Source organism: Geotrypetes seraphini, chromosome 2, assembly GCF_902459505.1.
Source record: "Geotrypetes seraphini chromosome 2, aGeoSer1.1, whole genome shotgun sequence".
Lineage (NCBI taxonomy): Eukaryota > Metazoa > Chordata > Amphibia > Gymnophiona > Dermophiidae > Geotrypetes > Geotrypetes seraphini.
In genome coordinates this window covers 397,508,140-397,523,703 of record NC_047085.1, presented here as the reverse complement: position 1 = coordinate 397,523,703, position 15,564 = coordinate 397,508,140, and the positions used below count along the sequence as shown (strand labels likewise).

The following is a 15,564-nucleotide window of genomic DNA, read 5'->3' as shown; positions in this document are numbered from 1 at the left end:
TCAAAAATCTTCCCCTCTTGGTGTACAGGTACTTGACAAATCTCCGGAGGGTCATTATTTACTTTTGCGAATTTCGCTGGGTGACCGGAGTTATTTACTACTTGTGGTTTATGGTCCTAATTCGTTGGAATCTGCCTTTTTGCGTGACCTGGTTGCTTTTCATTCCCAATATTCTGGTGATCCTTTGTTTTTGGTGGGTGATTTTAATTTGGTGAGTGATCCTGAATTAGATGTCGGGGGTCTTCTTCCTCTACATTAAGGACTCAAGGGTGTCTTCTGGCTGATTTTTGTGACACTTTATCGGTGGTAGATCCATAGCGTCTCTTGCATCCTGAGACCCGGGATTATACTCATCTTTCTAGAGTTCATAATACATGGTCTCGTATCGATTACATTTTTGTGTCCATGGGTCAGTTTTCCTCTGTTTTGTCTGCGGAAATTGGTCCTTTGGCTATTTCAGATCATGCTCCAATTTGGATAGACATAAATTTAGATCCGACATATGTTCGTGCCCCTTCTTGGTGATTTCCTTTTTATTTAGCTCAAGATGTGGAGTTTCAAACTTTTTTGGAGACTCAATGGGAAGATTATCTACAAAATAATGCACAACATCAGGAAGATCCCATTTTGTTTTGGGAAGCTGCCAAGACTGTGCTTCGGGGTCATATTATTTCCTTTCTTTGTGCTAGACACAAACGTATTAATCGAAGTATCATTACTTTACAACGAGATTTGGGAGCAGCTAAACGTGCTTTTCAAACTGCTCCTTCTCCCGTTACTCGGGAACACTATCTATCTACTCAGGCTACGCTTAATTCGTTACTTCATTCTCGGTCTATGAAATGGGCGGCTTTTCATAAACATAGATTTTATAGATTTGGTAACCGACCGGGGCGGTTATTAGCTCGTCTTGTTGATACTCGGTTGGGCCGTCGACCGATCTTGACTCTTAGGAATTCTAGAGGGGATCAGGTTACCCAAACATCACAGGTGGCAGAGACACTTCTTAATTTCTTTTCTCGACTTTATGCAGCACCAGATGAGATTTCGGGGAATCTCATATCTGATTATTTGCATTCATCAGGTATGCCGCGTTTGGCTGAGGATGTGGTGACTCGTCTTAATGAACCCTTTCAAATATTGGAATTACAGATTGCCATTAAATCTTTGAGGTCGGGTCGAGCTCCTGGTCCGGATGGGTTTTCTGGTGAATTTTATCATATTCTCTCTCACCGTGTTTGTGGCCCATTACTTGATTATTACAATGCGGCTATCAATAGAGGTTCCTTTCCTTGTTATGCTAATGAGGCCTTGGTTACTTTGTTATTGAAGCCTGGTAAAGCAGCAGATGATCCGGGGTCTTATCGTCCAATTTCTTTACTTAATGTTGATTTAAAATTATTTTCTCGTATTTTGGCCAATCGTCTTGCGCCGCTTTTACCATCTGTTATACATGAAGACCAGATTGGATTTGTTCGGGGTCGACAATCTGTTCGCAGTGTGCTTAAGGTCCTCTTTGCACTGGCTCATTGCCAAGAATTGAACATTGATTCGCTATTTGTTAGTCTGGATGCCTCCAAAGCTTTTGATAGTGTTAATTGGTCCTTTTTATTTCCTACTCTTGAATATGTTGGGATGAGGGGATTCTACTTGAGAGCAATTTGTTCCTTATACTCTAATTTGAGGGCGTCTCTGTTGGTGAATGGTACTCGAACAGATTCTTTTCCTATTCTTAGGGGTACTAGACAGGGATGCCCTTTATCTCCTTTGCTTTTTTTGCTGTTTTTAGAACCCTTACTTTGTACTTTACGTCATACTGATGAGGTGCGGGGTCTTCGAGTTGCGGGTGAATCTTTGCAAACTTTGGCTTTTGCGGATGATCTATTTTTAATTTTGACTGATCCTGAAGTTTCATTGCCTTTGGCATTAGACCTTATATCTGAATTTGGTTTTCATTCTGGCCTCTCTTTGAATCTTGACAAATCTTTGGCTTTGCCCTCTTGTCAAGCGGTTCGTACTTCTTGGCGGGGTTCCTTCCCTTTACGGTGGGCGGAATCTGAATTGCGTTACTTAGGGGTATATATCCCTATGGATCTTACTCATCTATACTCTTTAAATGTTAGCTCTTTGTTTTCTGCCCTTGGATCGCGACTATAGTTATGGCGGGGTTTTCCACTCTCTTTGTTGGGTCGAGTTAGTCTTTATAATATGACAGTGGCTCTATGTTTTTCAGGTTCTTCCTCTCTATCTTTCTTCTAATGATGAAAAACGTATGGAGCGCATAGTACAGCGGTTTCTTTGGATGGGCAAGCGGGCTCACATACCTTATAGGAGAGCAGCCTCCCCTTGGTATAAAGGTGGCTTGGGATTATTGAATCTACGTTTCTTGATGATTGCATGTGGTATGTGTCTTATTAATGATCTTTTTAGTGGCACCTCAACGTTTACTAACACTTCTTTGGAACTTTCTTGCTTCACCTCTTCCCACTTTAGTGCGTTTCTTCATTCTTCTTTGCTTTCTAAATGGAAATCTGCACCCAGTGCGTTGTTACATTGCCCTCTTCGTCGGGCTTGGCACTGGGTTTATAGGTTTCATTCTCTTAATCCTATTGTTTCTCCCTTTTTACCATTGCATTATAATTCCTGTTTTCCTCCTGGGGTGGACAATGTTAGCTTTGTGCATTGGGAAGCAAAGGGGATTCGTTTTTTGTTTCATTTAGTTGATGATGAGGGTCGGATTAAATCCTTTGATCTGCTTTGTGAGGAATTTTCTTTACCTTGTACAGATGTTTTTGCCTATCTCCAGATTCGCCATTATATCTCTTCTTTGTCAAATACTCATCTTTTGGCTTCTTGTCGAGAATTATTGATGGAGGCCTTTACATTTGGTTCCCAACAGCCTGTTCCGTTGAAATTTTATCATAGACATTTGAAAGACGAATCCCCTATGCTTCATTGTCTAAAATTATGGGATGCATGGGTGAGAGATTTGAATATGGAATTTTCTGATGAAGTAATTTTGAATGCTATTAAAAAGCTGCCTTTGTATAGTAAATATACTATTTTTTGGGAACAACACTTCAAATTGACTCTTCGCTTATATATTTCTCCTCGGAGAGCTTTTTTGGCGGGGCTCTGCTCAACTGCGGATTGTCGGCGTTGTGGTACTCCAGATGCTGGTCTTGGTCACATGTTTTGGTCTTGTTCATTTATACAGACCTTTTGGAACGCTATTTTTCTTTTTGTGGATGACATCTGGAGTATTACAATTCAGAGATCAGCCCTGGTGTTATTTGGAGCCTCTTTACATTTTCATCCTCGTAGACCTGTAGCTTCTGCATTTCTTCATTGGATGGCTGCGGTTGCTATCAAGTGCATCTTGCTTAAGTGGATGGAAGTGGAGGCTCCTGACTATTCCCTTTGGCGTAGTTATATGATTACGTTGCTTTCTTGGGAGCGAAGAGGTATTCAGGACATTTCTTCATTGCCTGGACGAGCCTTCCAAAGAATTTGGGAGCCTTTTTGGTCTACATTATCTCCAGTGGCTCGTAGTCGCCTTTTGAATTGTTAGGGTATTATTCTTTTATGTAACTCATTTTGTTTGGCATCAGTGAGAGGGGAGGGTGGGAGGTAGGGTGGGTTTTTGTATATAATTTTGAGCTACCTTGTTGTTCTTTCTTTGTTCTTGATTTTGTATTTGCTCAATAAAATATATTTGATGATAATTTATTAAAGCTAACCTCTTTTCCCTTACATTTTCAGCTACTACTTTTGAAAACCAAAGCAGCCTTCTTTTCTTCTTACTTTTATCTACTTTCCTAACACAAAGATATGACACCATCTAAATAACTCCTTTCAGTTTTGCCCACTGTTTTTTTTCTTCCCTTAGCTGTTCCCATCCAACTAACAACTCCATGAGGTGTTCTTCATCTTGACAAAGTTAACTCTTTTGGAAGTATAGAACCATCAATCTTGAATATCCCTATAGAACATAAGAACATAAGAAGTTGCCTCCGCTGAGGCAGACCAGAGGTCCATCTCGCCCAGCGGTCCGCTCCCGCGGCGGCCCATCAGGCCCACTGCCTGAACAGTGGTCTCTGACTAATTTTACCATTTACCTCTAATCCTATCCCTATAACCTTACCTCTACTCTTATCTGTACCCCTCAATCCCTTTGTCCTCCAGGTACCTGTTCAGACCTTCTTTGAAGCCCTGTAGCGTGCTTCTGCTTATCACATCCTCCAGTAGCGCGTTCCATGTATCCACCATCCTCTGGGTGAAAAACAACGTCCTGGCATTTGTTCTAAACCTTTCCCCTCTCAATTTCACTGAGTGCCCCCTTGTACTTGAGGTTCCCCATAGTTTGAAGAATCTGTCCCTGTCCACTTTTTCTATGCCCTTCATGATCTTAAAGGTTTCTATCATGTCTCCTCTAAGTCGTCACTTTTCCAGCGAGAAAAGCCCCAGCTTTTTCAGTCTGTCAGTATATGAGAGGTCCCCCATACCCTTTATTAGCTTAGTTGCTCTTCTCTGGACTCTCTCAAGTACCGCCATGTCCTTCTTGAGGTACGGCGACCAGTACTGGACACAGTACTCCAAGTGCGGGCGCTGGTCGTGATACCTTTCTTAATGATAGCCAACATTTTGTTCGCTTTCCTTGAGGCTGTGGCGCACTGTGCCGACTCCTTCAATGTTGTGTCTACCATCACTCCCAGGTCTCTTTCAAGGTTGCTCACCCCTAGCGGTGATCCCCCCATCTTGTAAGTGAACATCGGGTTCTTTTTCCCAACATGCATGACCTTGCATTTCCCTATGTTGAAGCTCATTTGCCATTTTTTGGCCCACTCTTCCAGCGTTGTCAGATCTTTTTGGAGGTCTTCGCAGTCCTCCATGGTTTTGACCCTGCTGTATAGTTTAGTGTCATCCACAAATTTAATACCCTCACATTTTGTTCCCGCCTCCAGGTCGTTAATAAATATATTGAACAGAAGCGGTCCCAGCACCGACCCCTGTGGAACTCCGCTCGTGACCCATTTCCAATCTGAGTAATGGCCCTTTACTCCAACCCTCTGTTTCCTGTCCGCCAGCCAGTTTTTGATCCATCGGTGGACCACCCCTTGCATCCCATGGTTCCATAGCTTCCTTAGCAGTCTTTCATGTGGTACCTTGTCGAAGGCTTTTTGGAAGTCAAGGTAAATGATGTCTATGGATTCCCCTTTATCCACCTGGCTGTTTACCCCCTCAAAGAAGTATAATAAGTTCGTGAGGCATGACCTGCCTTTGCAGAAGCCATGCTGGCTCGACTTTAGCTGCCCATTGTTTTCAATGTGTTCCCAGATGCTGTCCTTAATTAGCGCTTCCATCATCTTTCCCGGGACCGAGGTCAAGCTCACCAGCCTGTAGTTTCCCGAGTCTCCCCTTGAGCCTTTCTTAAAGATGGGCGTGACATTTGCTATTTTCCAGTCCTCCGGAATCTCTCCAGTTTTTAAGGATAGGTTGCATATCTGTCGAAGTGGCTCAGCTATTTCGTTCCTTAGTTCCTTGAGTACCCTTGGGTGAATGCCGTCCGGACCTGGCGATTTGTCACTCTTTAGCCTGTCTATCTGCCTGAGGATATCTACCTTGCTCACCTCTAGTTGAACCAGATTTTCATCCTGATTTCCTTTTACGATCTCCTCGGGTTCCGGAATGTTGATTGTGTCCTCCCTTGTGAAAACCGACGTGAAGAACTCATTTAACCTGTCCGCTATCTCCTTTTCCTCTTTTACCACTCCCTTTCTGTCTCCATCATCCAAGGGTCCCACTTCCTCCCTAGCTGGTTGCTTCCCCTTGACGTACCCTGCCAGTCTTTCTTCATATTCTCTTTTTGCTTTCCTAACCACTCAGTGACACTCCTTTTGGTGTTTTTTATGCTCCTTTTGGTTGTCCTCTGTCTGGTCTTTTTTCCATTTTTTGAATGATGCTTTCTTATCACTTATCGCCTTTTTCACTGCATTTGTTATTCACACTGGGTTTTTTGTTCTATTTTTTTTTTTTTTGCACCCTTTCCTGAACTTGGGGACACACAGGTTCTGTGCTTCGTGCACCGTGCCCTTGAGTAGGGTCCAGGCTTTTTCTACGGACTCCATCTTCCTTGCGGTATCGTTGAGTTTCTTCCCCACCATTTTCCTCATGGCATCATAATTCCCTTTTTTGAAGTTGAGTGCTGTCGTTGTGGTTCTTTTCACCTTTGATGATCCAATTTCTAGCCTGTACTGGATCGTGTTGTGATCGCTGCTTCCTAGTGGGGCTAGTACCGCCACCTCCTTAGCGGGTTCCCCTAGTCCGTTGAAGATTAGGTCAAGAGTGGCATCTCCCCGTGTTGGTTCCATGACCAGCTGTTCCATGAAACAGTCCCTCATGACCTCCATGAATTTGGTCTCCCTCATGCAGTTAGAGTGTCCGATGCTCCAGTCTATTCCCGGGTGGTTGAAGTCCCCCATCACCACCACACTTCCGCTTTTGCATAACTGTCTCAGTTCGGCCTCCAGGTCCTGGTCGATTTCTTCCGATTGGCCAGGTGGGCGATAGTACAGACCCAATTTTATGTCCGCTCCTCTTCCTCCTGGTAGCTTAACCCATAGTGATTCCAAGTCATCCGCCCTTATTGTTGTTTCCATCCTGGTTGAAGGTATGGAATCCTTTATATATAGCGCTATTTCTCCACCCTTTTTGTGCGACCTATCTCTCCTGTAGAGTTTGAACCCTGGTAAAGCCACATCCCATTCGTTGTCATCAGTCCACCACGTTTCTGTGACTCCAATTATGTCTAGGCCCTTTGTGCTGGCCAATACTTCCAGCTCTCCCATTTTAGCCCTTAGGCTCCTAGCATTAGTGTACAGGCAGTGTAAGTCCCGGTTGTTCGCCTTTCATGCTAGTTTTCCTCTTGGTTTGGCACTCCTGGCGACCCCCTCGGGAGTTGCCAGTCCCCAAGCCTCGTCTCGGTCATCCTCCTCCTGTGGTGCGTCTGTTTCGTCCTCAGCCTGTTTCCTCATTTTTGGTTGTCCCTCTGGATTCCGTTGTTCTCTGTTAGTCCTGTTTGCCAGTTTTATTTGTGTCCTAGACCCCTGCAATTTGTCCTTAGGTCCTTCTTCAAAAAATTTCCACTCAGTCCTGAGTCCTCTTTTACAGTGTCCTCGTTCAAGGTCCTTGGCCCTGGGCATCTGCATTGCGTCCTTAGGTACTTTTCCCCAAAAATTCCCACTCAGCCCCAATCCCTTTTTTACAATGACTTTCAATAATAAGCCATGCTAAACATTCATCTCTTTCTTGTAAGTACTTCATGGTTGATTTTGAGATAAATTTCAGATTGTTGACTTGTTGAAACATACAGTCTCTCTTGGCCTCAGTTTCTTCGCTGTCCGTGGGACATTAGCTTTTAGGATATGTTGATATTTAGTTGAAAACCACAACGAAGGGAGTCTTAACTATACCAACCGTGGTGGTCAAAAGTGATGTTCATGAAATTTGAGGCTTTATTGATGTGACCTTGTGGAGATCTTGATTCTTCTTTTTGGTGTTGCTATTTAGTTGAATCCATTCTTTATTCCACCAAGGGTTAAGCCATCCATCACATCTAATTTTGGCTCAGGCTAGCCTAGAAGCAGTGCAGTATTAGTGCAACTGGTGGGAATCCCTAATACCTGCCAGCTAAAGACATCTGCAACGTACCATAACCCCTATCAGAAAACCACAACAGTCAGTTGCAGGGCTCTTAGCCATCAGTGGTGGCCCTCCATGTGTACTGTTCTTGCACATGCTCAGTGTAAGTGTGAAAACTGAGAATATGCAGGGTGCTGGCATCAATGGCTGGGAGTACTGCTCCTGAATGCTGTGGTCTTCCGATGGGGGTTTTGTGAACTGTAGATGGCCCGGATTCTGTATAGGATGCCCGGGACGGGCGTCCTATACAGAATCGGGCCTACACCCGCCTAAAATATACCTGATTCTGTAACTGACATCCATGTTACAAATGCCGGTTACAGAACCGAGTTACTGTAGATGCTGCCGCTATACTTATTGCAACAAGGGATCTCCCTGCCGTGATAAGTATAGAAGCCGCGGTTGTGGCTGCCAGCCCCCCACCCCCCACAAAGATCGCGGCAGGAGGGAGCTCAGCCTCTCCTGCCTGAGCAGCAGGAGGGAGCCCAACCCCTCCTGCCCGAAGACCCCCACCCCCAATGATTGCTGCAGGAGGGAGCCCACCCCTTTCTGCTTGAAGATCCCCCACCCCCTGACGATCACGGTAGGAGGGAGCTCAACCCCTACTGCCCAAAGACCCTTCCGCCTATAAGAGGGGCCTTGGGTGCCTGGGCCAATCAGACCTTAGGCCTTATTTCGAAGGAGGTGGGCCTGCCGGCCGGATGGTAGGAAGACCTGGCTGGACGGCCAAATTTCAGGTTAGTGGAGGGGGGTGTTAACCGGGGGGGTGTCTTTGGGCAGGAGGGGTTGGGCTCCATCCTGCCATGATCATCAGGGGGTGGGGGGTCTTCGGGCAGGAGGGGTTGGGCTCCCTCCTGCACCAATCTTAGGGGGGGGTTGGGGAGGTCTTCAGGTAGGAGGAGTTGGGCTCCTTCCTGCCACGGTCTTTGGGGGGGGGTTGGGGAGGTCTTCGGGCAGGCGGGGTTGGGCTCCCTCCTGTCATGATTGTCAGGGGTTGCGGAGTTGGGGAGGTCTTTGAACAGGAGGGGTTGGGAACCCTCCTGCTGCGATCATTCGTGGGGTGGGGGTGGGGGACTGTCGGCCGCTATACTTATCATGGCGGCCGCATCTGCTTACAATGTAGGCCAGCATTTTGCTGGCCTACATTGTAGGCATCTCCTGCTGGCCTAGGGAGTCGCGAACGGCCACCTAGATTCGCCTAAGGCTACGCCTAGCTTGCGGGCCTCCCTAGACTCTCTGGGGAGCTTTTAAAAAAAAAAAAAAAAATGTGCATCCTAATTGGCTGGCTAGACAGCTGTAGGACGCCTACAGTTGCATACAATCAGGACGCAGTTTGCAGAATCGGGGCCTAGATGTCTTCTGCTGGTAGGGCTTGGGGATTCACACTAGCTATGGTACAGCATTTTATTTTTAAGTTTGGTGGTGGGCAGAAAGAAAATATGTTATACCTATCCAGGCTACCCATTGTCCCATCTAAATATTGCCTGAATTATGATCACATGCATATCCTGTACTACTGGCTGCCATGCAGCCCCAAAACATGATAGATCCACTCTAGGGCTTAACAGTTGGCAAGGAGTTCTTCAGATGGTTCTGCCTTTATTCCCTGTGTGTATCTGGTGTAGTTTTGGCCAAACTATTCAGTTTTAAAGTTAACAACCTAAAGAGTTTCAGGATTATCAAGGTTTTCTTATGCTTACTTAGATGGAAGCCTTTTGTGATAGTCATAGAAAATATTTCTTTCTAACAGCTCTCCTATGCAGATCATTGTTGTATAAGTAAACACTGTGGAAAGCTATTCCAGTGTCAGTTAAATTTTTCTACAGCTTATGCACATTGATTTGTAAGTTCTGTTTAGCAAATATGAGCAGCTTTTAGGAAGTTCTAGCAAAGATTCTTTTTTTGTGTTTTCCAGATCTTGTCTTGATTTCAACATTTTCATGTATCTTCCATTTTTAAACAATTTAGAGACAGTTGAAATAGCTAACTAGAAATGTTTGGAGATTTTTTTTGTAGCCTCCCCTTGCTTTGTAAGAGTGAATCAGTTGCTTGAAAGAGCCCATAGTTGAAATTAGATAAGCAATGACATGCTGAGAGGTTAGAGGGGTAAGAGTATTCAACCATTGAACTGTCTTCACCCAAATAATTGAAGGCCTACCCAGCTCTACAACTTTAAAAAATAGTAATACAGGAGCTGGATTTATTTAAACTTTTGTACCTCTCATATTCACTTAATTTTCAAACTGGTAAAATCAGCAAAAAGTTGTTATGTTTTAAAGTTTACAGAAAAATATTATATTTAAAGTAATTCAACTCTAAAACACAGGATCCAATAGTCTTATACATTTTTTTTTTAAATATATATAATATATCACCTCTTGTTACTAAATTATAAGTGAAATGAGAAGTGTTCAGACCCACAACCAAGTGCTTCAATATAATGAATTAAGCAGAAGTCGCCCTCAGGACCATCATAGCAATCCCACGGTCCCGCACCACCCTAAATCAATCAAAAATAACAGTAAAAACACTGCAAATAAATGTATCTTTAATACTGGGCGGTTGTTCAATCTCAATCAGCCATTTTTATCCAGTTCCCCTCTACTCTAGTTTCGCTAATGTAATGCTTCATCAGGAAAGATAACGCTTTGGAGGAATTCCCTTCAGGTTATTCCTCTACAGCGTTATCCTTCCTGATGAAGTATTACATTAGTGAAACTCGAGTAGAGGGGAACTGGATAAAAACATCTGGTTGGGATTTTACTTTATCATATGAACAAAGCCAGAGTGTTGGCGGAGATTGAACAACCGCAACAGTATTAAAGATACATTTATTTGCAGTGATTTTACTGTTATGGGGTCCTTTTACAAAGCCACGCTAGCGTTTTTATCGCACGCACCAGATTAGCGCACGCTAGCCGGAAATCTATCACCTGCTCAAAAGGAGGCGGAAGCGGCTAGCGCATGCAGCAATCTAGCCCGCGCTATTCTGCGCGTTAAGGCCCTAGCGCGGCTTTGTAAAAGGAGCCCTTAGGGCGGCGCGGGACTGTATGAGTGCTATGATGGTCCCGATGGCGACCTCTGCTTAATTCATTATATTGAAGCACTGGGTTGCGGGTCTGAGCACTTCACATTTCACTTATAATTTAGTAACAAGAGGTGGTATATTATATATATATATTTTTTAAATTAATAGACTGTTGGATCCTGTGTTTTATAGTTGAGTTGAATAATTTCCACAGTAAAGTTTATTATATAAACTCCTACTACATTTTCTTTGTTTAAGGATGTTTAAAGTAATACCATGTGGAGATTGTCAACTTCTGTTCAGTTAAGTTTTCTTTTTTAAAAAAAAAAATCTTTATTCATTTTCAAAAATTACAACAAGTGTACAACATTCATTCAGAAATACCTTAATTCATCACTTGACATTCTTATTTGTATTATTCCAAATAAATAATTATATAAGAAACCCACCCCTCCCACCCATATACCAATAAATAATAACTATCAATATATTATCCGTCATAATCTCACCCCCCCCCCCCTTATCTTATCCAATATTCTGGTGTTTAAGATGTCTGATCACTAGAATAAATTGTCAATGGCCCCCAAATCTTTTTAAACTTATTATAATTACCTTGTTGCAAAGCAAATACCCTTTTAAGTTTTCATTGAAAGGTACTATTTGACCAAGAGTGCCTAAACCTTTCTATGCAACTTTATTTAGCTTGATAATTTTTTGTAATTATTACAGTCTGACTGATCTAGAAGAGTTTATAAAGGTGACAGATGCAGGACTTCAAAAGAAGGTGAATGAAGGGGACTATAGTGGACTTCTAGAGATAATGGGACACCTTCTTGCTGTGAGAGACAGACACCAAGCTACAGATGACCTGTTTGAACCACTGAGGGAGACAATTGCTCTGCTAGAAAGCTATGAGCAAAAGATGCCTGAACACATTTATATAAAGTTAGAGGTAAGATTAAAATATTAGATTACTATTGATGGTTCGTTCCAACTCCAATTGATTACTGAATAAGGGGACAGCTGGAGAAAGCAAAAGATGTGTTAGACAAAGGGGAAAGAAAATGAGGGGTGGCTAGAGGAAAGGGAGAGATGTCAGACCATGGGGGCAGGACTGTAGCAAGCTATGTGTGGGCAGTGCAGACTCAGAGAGCTCCAAAATTGTGTTCTGTCTATTGCTTTCCCTGCTTGACTGTGACACAGTGGATAGGATAGGAGCTTTAGGTGGCATGTCTCAAGGGGAGCATTTTTGTCCTGAGACGGTCCTGCACTGGAACGGAGAGGGAAGAGGGTGAGTATGAGAGAGATACTGAACTGCAGGGGATGGAGGGAAGAGGGGGAGAAAATACAGCTGCACAAACCTTGATGCTATGCTCCTTCATTGATTGTGTAGGCAGCCAACTGCATTTAGCAGGCTTTCACTTTCAATATATTTTTTGCCGTCTACACAACCCGGGAAGGAGCAAGGCATCAGGATTTGTGTAGCCACAACACTGGCTACTGTAAGGTTTAGCCCCCAAAATGTAAGGTTTTGGAGGGGTAACGTTGAAGCAAACAAGCCCCAAAGGGAAGTGAAATCAAATGACAAGCAGAGCTAGAAGTGATTGCACAAAGAATATATTATATAGAAATAGGCTTACTGGGTTACAGATATACAGAAAGAAATAGAAATAAGCTTTACAAATACAGAGTGGATTCAGAGACTGCTTGTGTGTGTGTGTGTGTGTGTGTGTGTGTGAGAGAGAGAGAGAGAGAGGACAGTTTACCTGCATACAGAGTCAAGAGGAAAGAGAGCGGGAAGGGGGAGGGGTGATGGTCCAGGCTTCAAGTTTCAAGGAGAGAGAGGGGGGTGTTGCAGAGAGGAGGCTTTTATAGGTTGGAATATTATTCTAAAATTAGAAACTATTGTATTTCCCAGTATCTTTTTGTTTATAATTTGTAAACTGTTTGAAACAATGGTTAGTTTAATTGATAAGGAAGGCGTGACACTTAAAGGAATGATGGATGGGATTAGTCTGTCTGGCTTCTTTGTCCCATTCAAGCAGCATACCTTCTTGATAAACAATCCAGTCCGGCCTGATGCTTAATGTATGTGAATTCTGTGGAGGAGCATTTAGCTGGGGCTAGTGTTCATCTTAAGTACCAGACCTTAGCACTAATTTAGAATCTCAGGTCTGTTACTCCCTGATACTTTAGATGTAATTTTCTGAGGGTGTATACACTGACATGCCCCAAGGTCAGATATAACTGATGTGATCTCCCATAGTCCTTTGCTGACATTGGTAAGGCCAGCAAGTTAAGGCTGGGCTGACAGTTACCAGGCTGAGTTTCCTGTGGCTGCTCTCTCCTCCAAGCCACTGCTTTGCTGACATTGAGGGGGAAGTGGAGAGAGAGGGGACATGGAATTATTGCACCATAGAGGTGGAGGAGAAAGGGGCAGGTCAGGGAAATGCTGGACTATAGGGATGGGGTGGCGGGCAAGGGTAGTATACCAAGAAACTGAATAAAGAAAGAAATATTGGACCAGAGGGTAGAGAGGAAGAGAGAGGGGCCAGAGAAATCTACTACTACTAATTATTTCTATAGTTTTACCAGACACATGCAGTGCTGTACAAAGTCACGAAGAAGACAGTCCCTGGACCATAGGGGTGGAGGAGAGAGAAAGGGGGGGCACAACAGGTCAATTATAGGCTAATAATGTGGGTGGAAAAAGATGCTGTGCTACAAGGATGTAGGAAGGAAGATGGAATGGAGATGCTTGGCATGGTATAACCATGTGGGAGAGACCATGGAGACTCTCAAGGAGATGAGTTTGTGTAGAATGGTGAGTACAGAGGGTAGAAATTTAGTAATGTGGGGTGGGTAAAAAAGAATGTAATAGGAAGCAAGGAAAGGAATGAAGTAAGAAAGAAATAGATTGAAAGTTGCTAGAAAAGTGAAATATAGGTGTAACAATGAAGAATGAGAAGGTGAAATTTGAGTGGGGAGACAGAGAAAGAGGAAATATGTCAGAGATGGAAGAATATAAGAGAAAGTGGAGAAAATTCAAATGAACAGTACACACTGGGAAAAGAACAAAAAACAAGACAAGAAAGCAGCAAAGAAAAACTGGGACTGATAATGCTTGGAAAAATAAAATTCCCAGATATTAAAGGTAGAAAAAATGTTTTATTTTGAATTTATTGGGTGGAATATAGCTTTGGAAAATATGCATCATGAATGTCTTTGTATTTTACTAGAAATGCATTTGTTCTATTTCTCCTATGTTGTAGTATCTGCTTAGTTTGATTTCTTGGGATTCCCAGTTCAATTTTTGTCTTTAGATTTCTGTTTCTAATTTGTGATCCCATGTTCTGTATTCGGTGAGGTTCTATCTGTTTTATGTGTGACCGAGGTGTGCTATTCTGTTTGCATGTTGTTTCTGTGTAGAACTCTGTAGCTGTCCACTTGTTCTGTTTTACCAGTAGTAGGTATATTGATGTTCTAGGGCAGGGGTGCCCAATAGGTCGATCACGATCGACCGGTAGCTCGCCAAGGCAAAGTGAGTCGATCATCCAGGACTCACTTTGCCTTGGTGATCTATCGGGCCGATCAGTCTTCCTCTCCCCGACGTCAATTCTGCCATCAGAGAGGAAGTTCGGGCCATCCAATCGCTGCCTGGCTGGGCGGAACTTCCTCTCCGACGGCAGAATTGATTTTGGGGAGAGGAATGCTGGTCGGCCCGAAGCAGGGAGAGCATGGGGCGTCGGCTTTGGGGCCTGTTATCCATTGGTGGCGTTTGGGTCCTGTTCCCCGATGGCAGCGGCAGTGGCAGTGGCTTAGGGAAGGGCAGGGAGAAAGAAAGAAAGGGGGCAGGCAGGGAAATAGAAGGAAAGAAGAGAAACAGAAAAAAAGAAAGGGGGCATGAAGAGAGAAAGAAAGGTCAGGAAGAGAGGAAGAAAAAGTTGGGGGAGGGAATGAGGTGTGGAGGAGAGGAAGCATACAGGCTGAAAGAAAGATTGGATGCACAGTCAGAAGAAGAAAGTGCAACCAGAGACTCATGAAATCACCAGACAAGGTAGGAAAAATGATTTTATTTTAAATTTAGTGATCAAAATGTGTCTGAATTTATATCTGCTGTCTATATTTTACAATATGGTCCCCTTTTACTAAACCGCAATAGTGGTTTTTAGCACAGGGAGCCTGCGCTAAAAACTGCTATTGTGGTTTAGTAAAAAGGGAGGAGGGTAGGTATTTGTCTATTTTTGTATGGTTGTTACTGAGGTGACAATGCATAGAGTCATCTGCTTTGACCTCTTTGAAAAAACCCCGGAATAGGAATGATAATTAACAATTCTATGCGTACAGTGTGCGTTGTGTTTTTTTTAAATTTTATTGTTGGTAGATCATTTTGACTTGGTCATTTTAAAAGTAGCTCGCGAGTCAAAAAAGTGTGGGCACCCCTGTTCTAGGGCCTTGCATAATATTTGTGGTGCTGCCTATTCATAGAAAGGATTAATGTTGATCAAATCATACAATTAATACTATTGGTATACTGTAGGTTTGCTACAGGTATGTTGAGTTAGGATTTTTTCAGGTTTTGTATTTCATTGTGCCAGGTAGTATGTTGCCATTACTCAGATGGCATGAGAATAAGAATATAAATAAATGTACATAGCTTGTAATATTTTTGTATAGCATCTTCCATGGAGAAAGTATACTAATCCTCAGACCTTGAAATACTCTCTTGCAAACTCCAATCTGATCAACTAGAAGATAGCCTAATTCTCACCTTATTCTACATTCCCCCCAAGAAATGGCCCACTGCTAAAGACAACTTCTCAGAATTCCTCCTC

At 43.2% G+C, this 15,564-nt stretch overlaps 1 protein-coding gene across 3 annotated transcripts in view; it reads left to right on the top strand.

The window, feature by feature from the left end:
* The window catches only part of DNAH11 (dynein axonemal heavy chain 11), a 596,997-nt gene that overhangs the window by 162,183 nt on the left and 419,250 nt on the right, over nt 1-15,564 (top strand). For all 3 annotated transcript variants that reach the window (XM_033930891.1, XM_033930892.1, XM_033930893.1), the window contains one exon: nt 11,459-11,681. In XM_033930891.1, the coding sequence (XP_033786782.1) occupies nt 11,459-11,681 (223 nt within the window). The remainder of the gene's footprint in view (nt 1-11,458; nt 11,682-15,564) is intronic.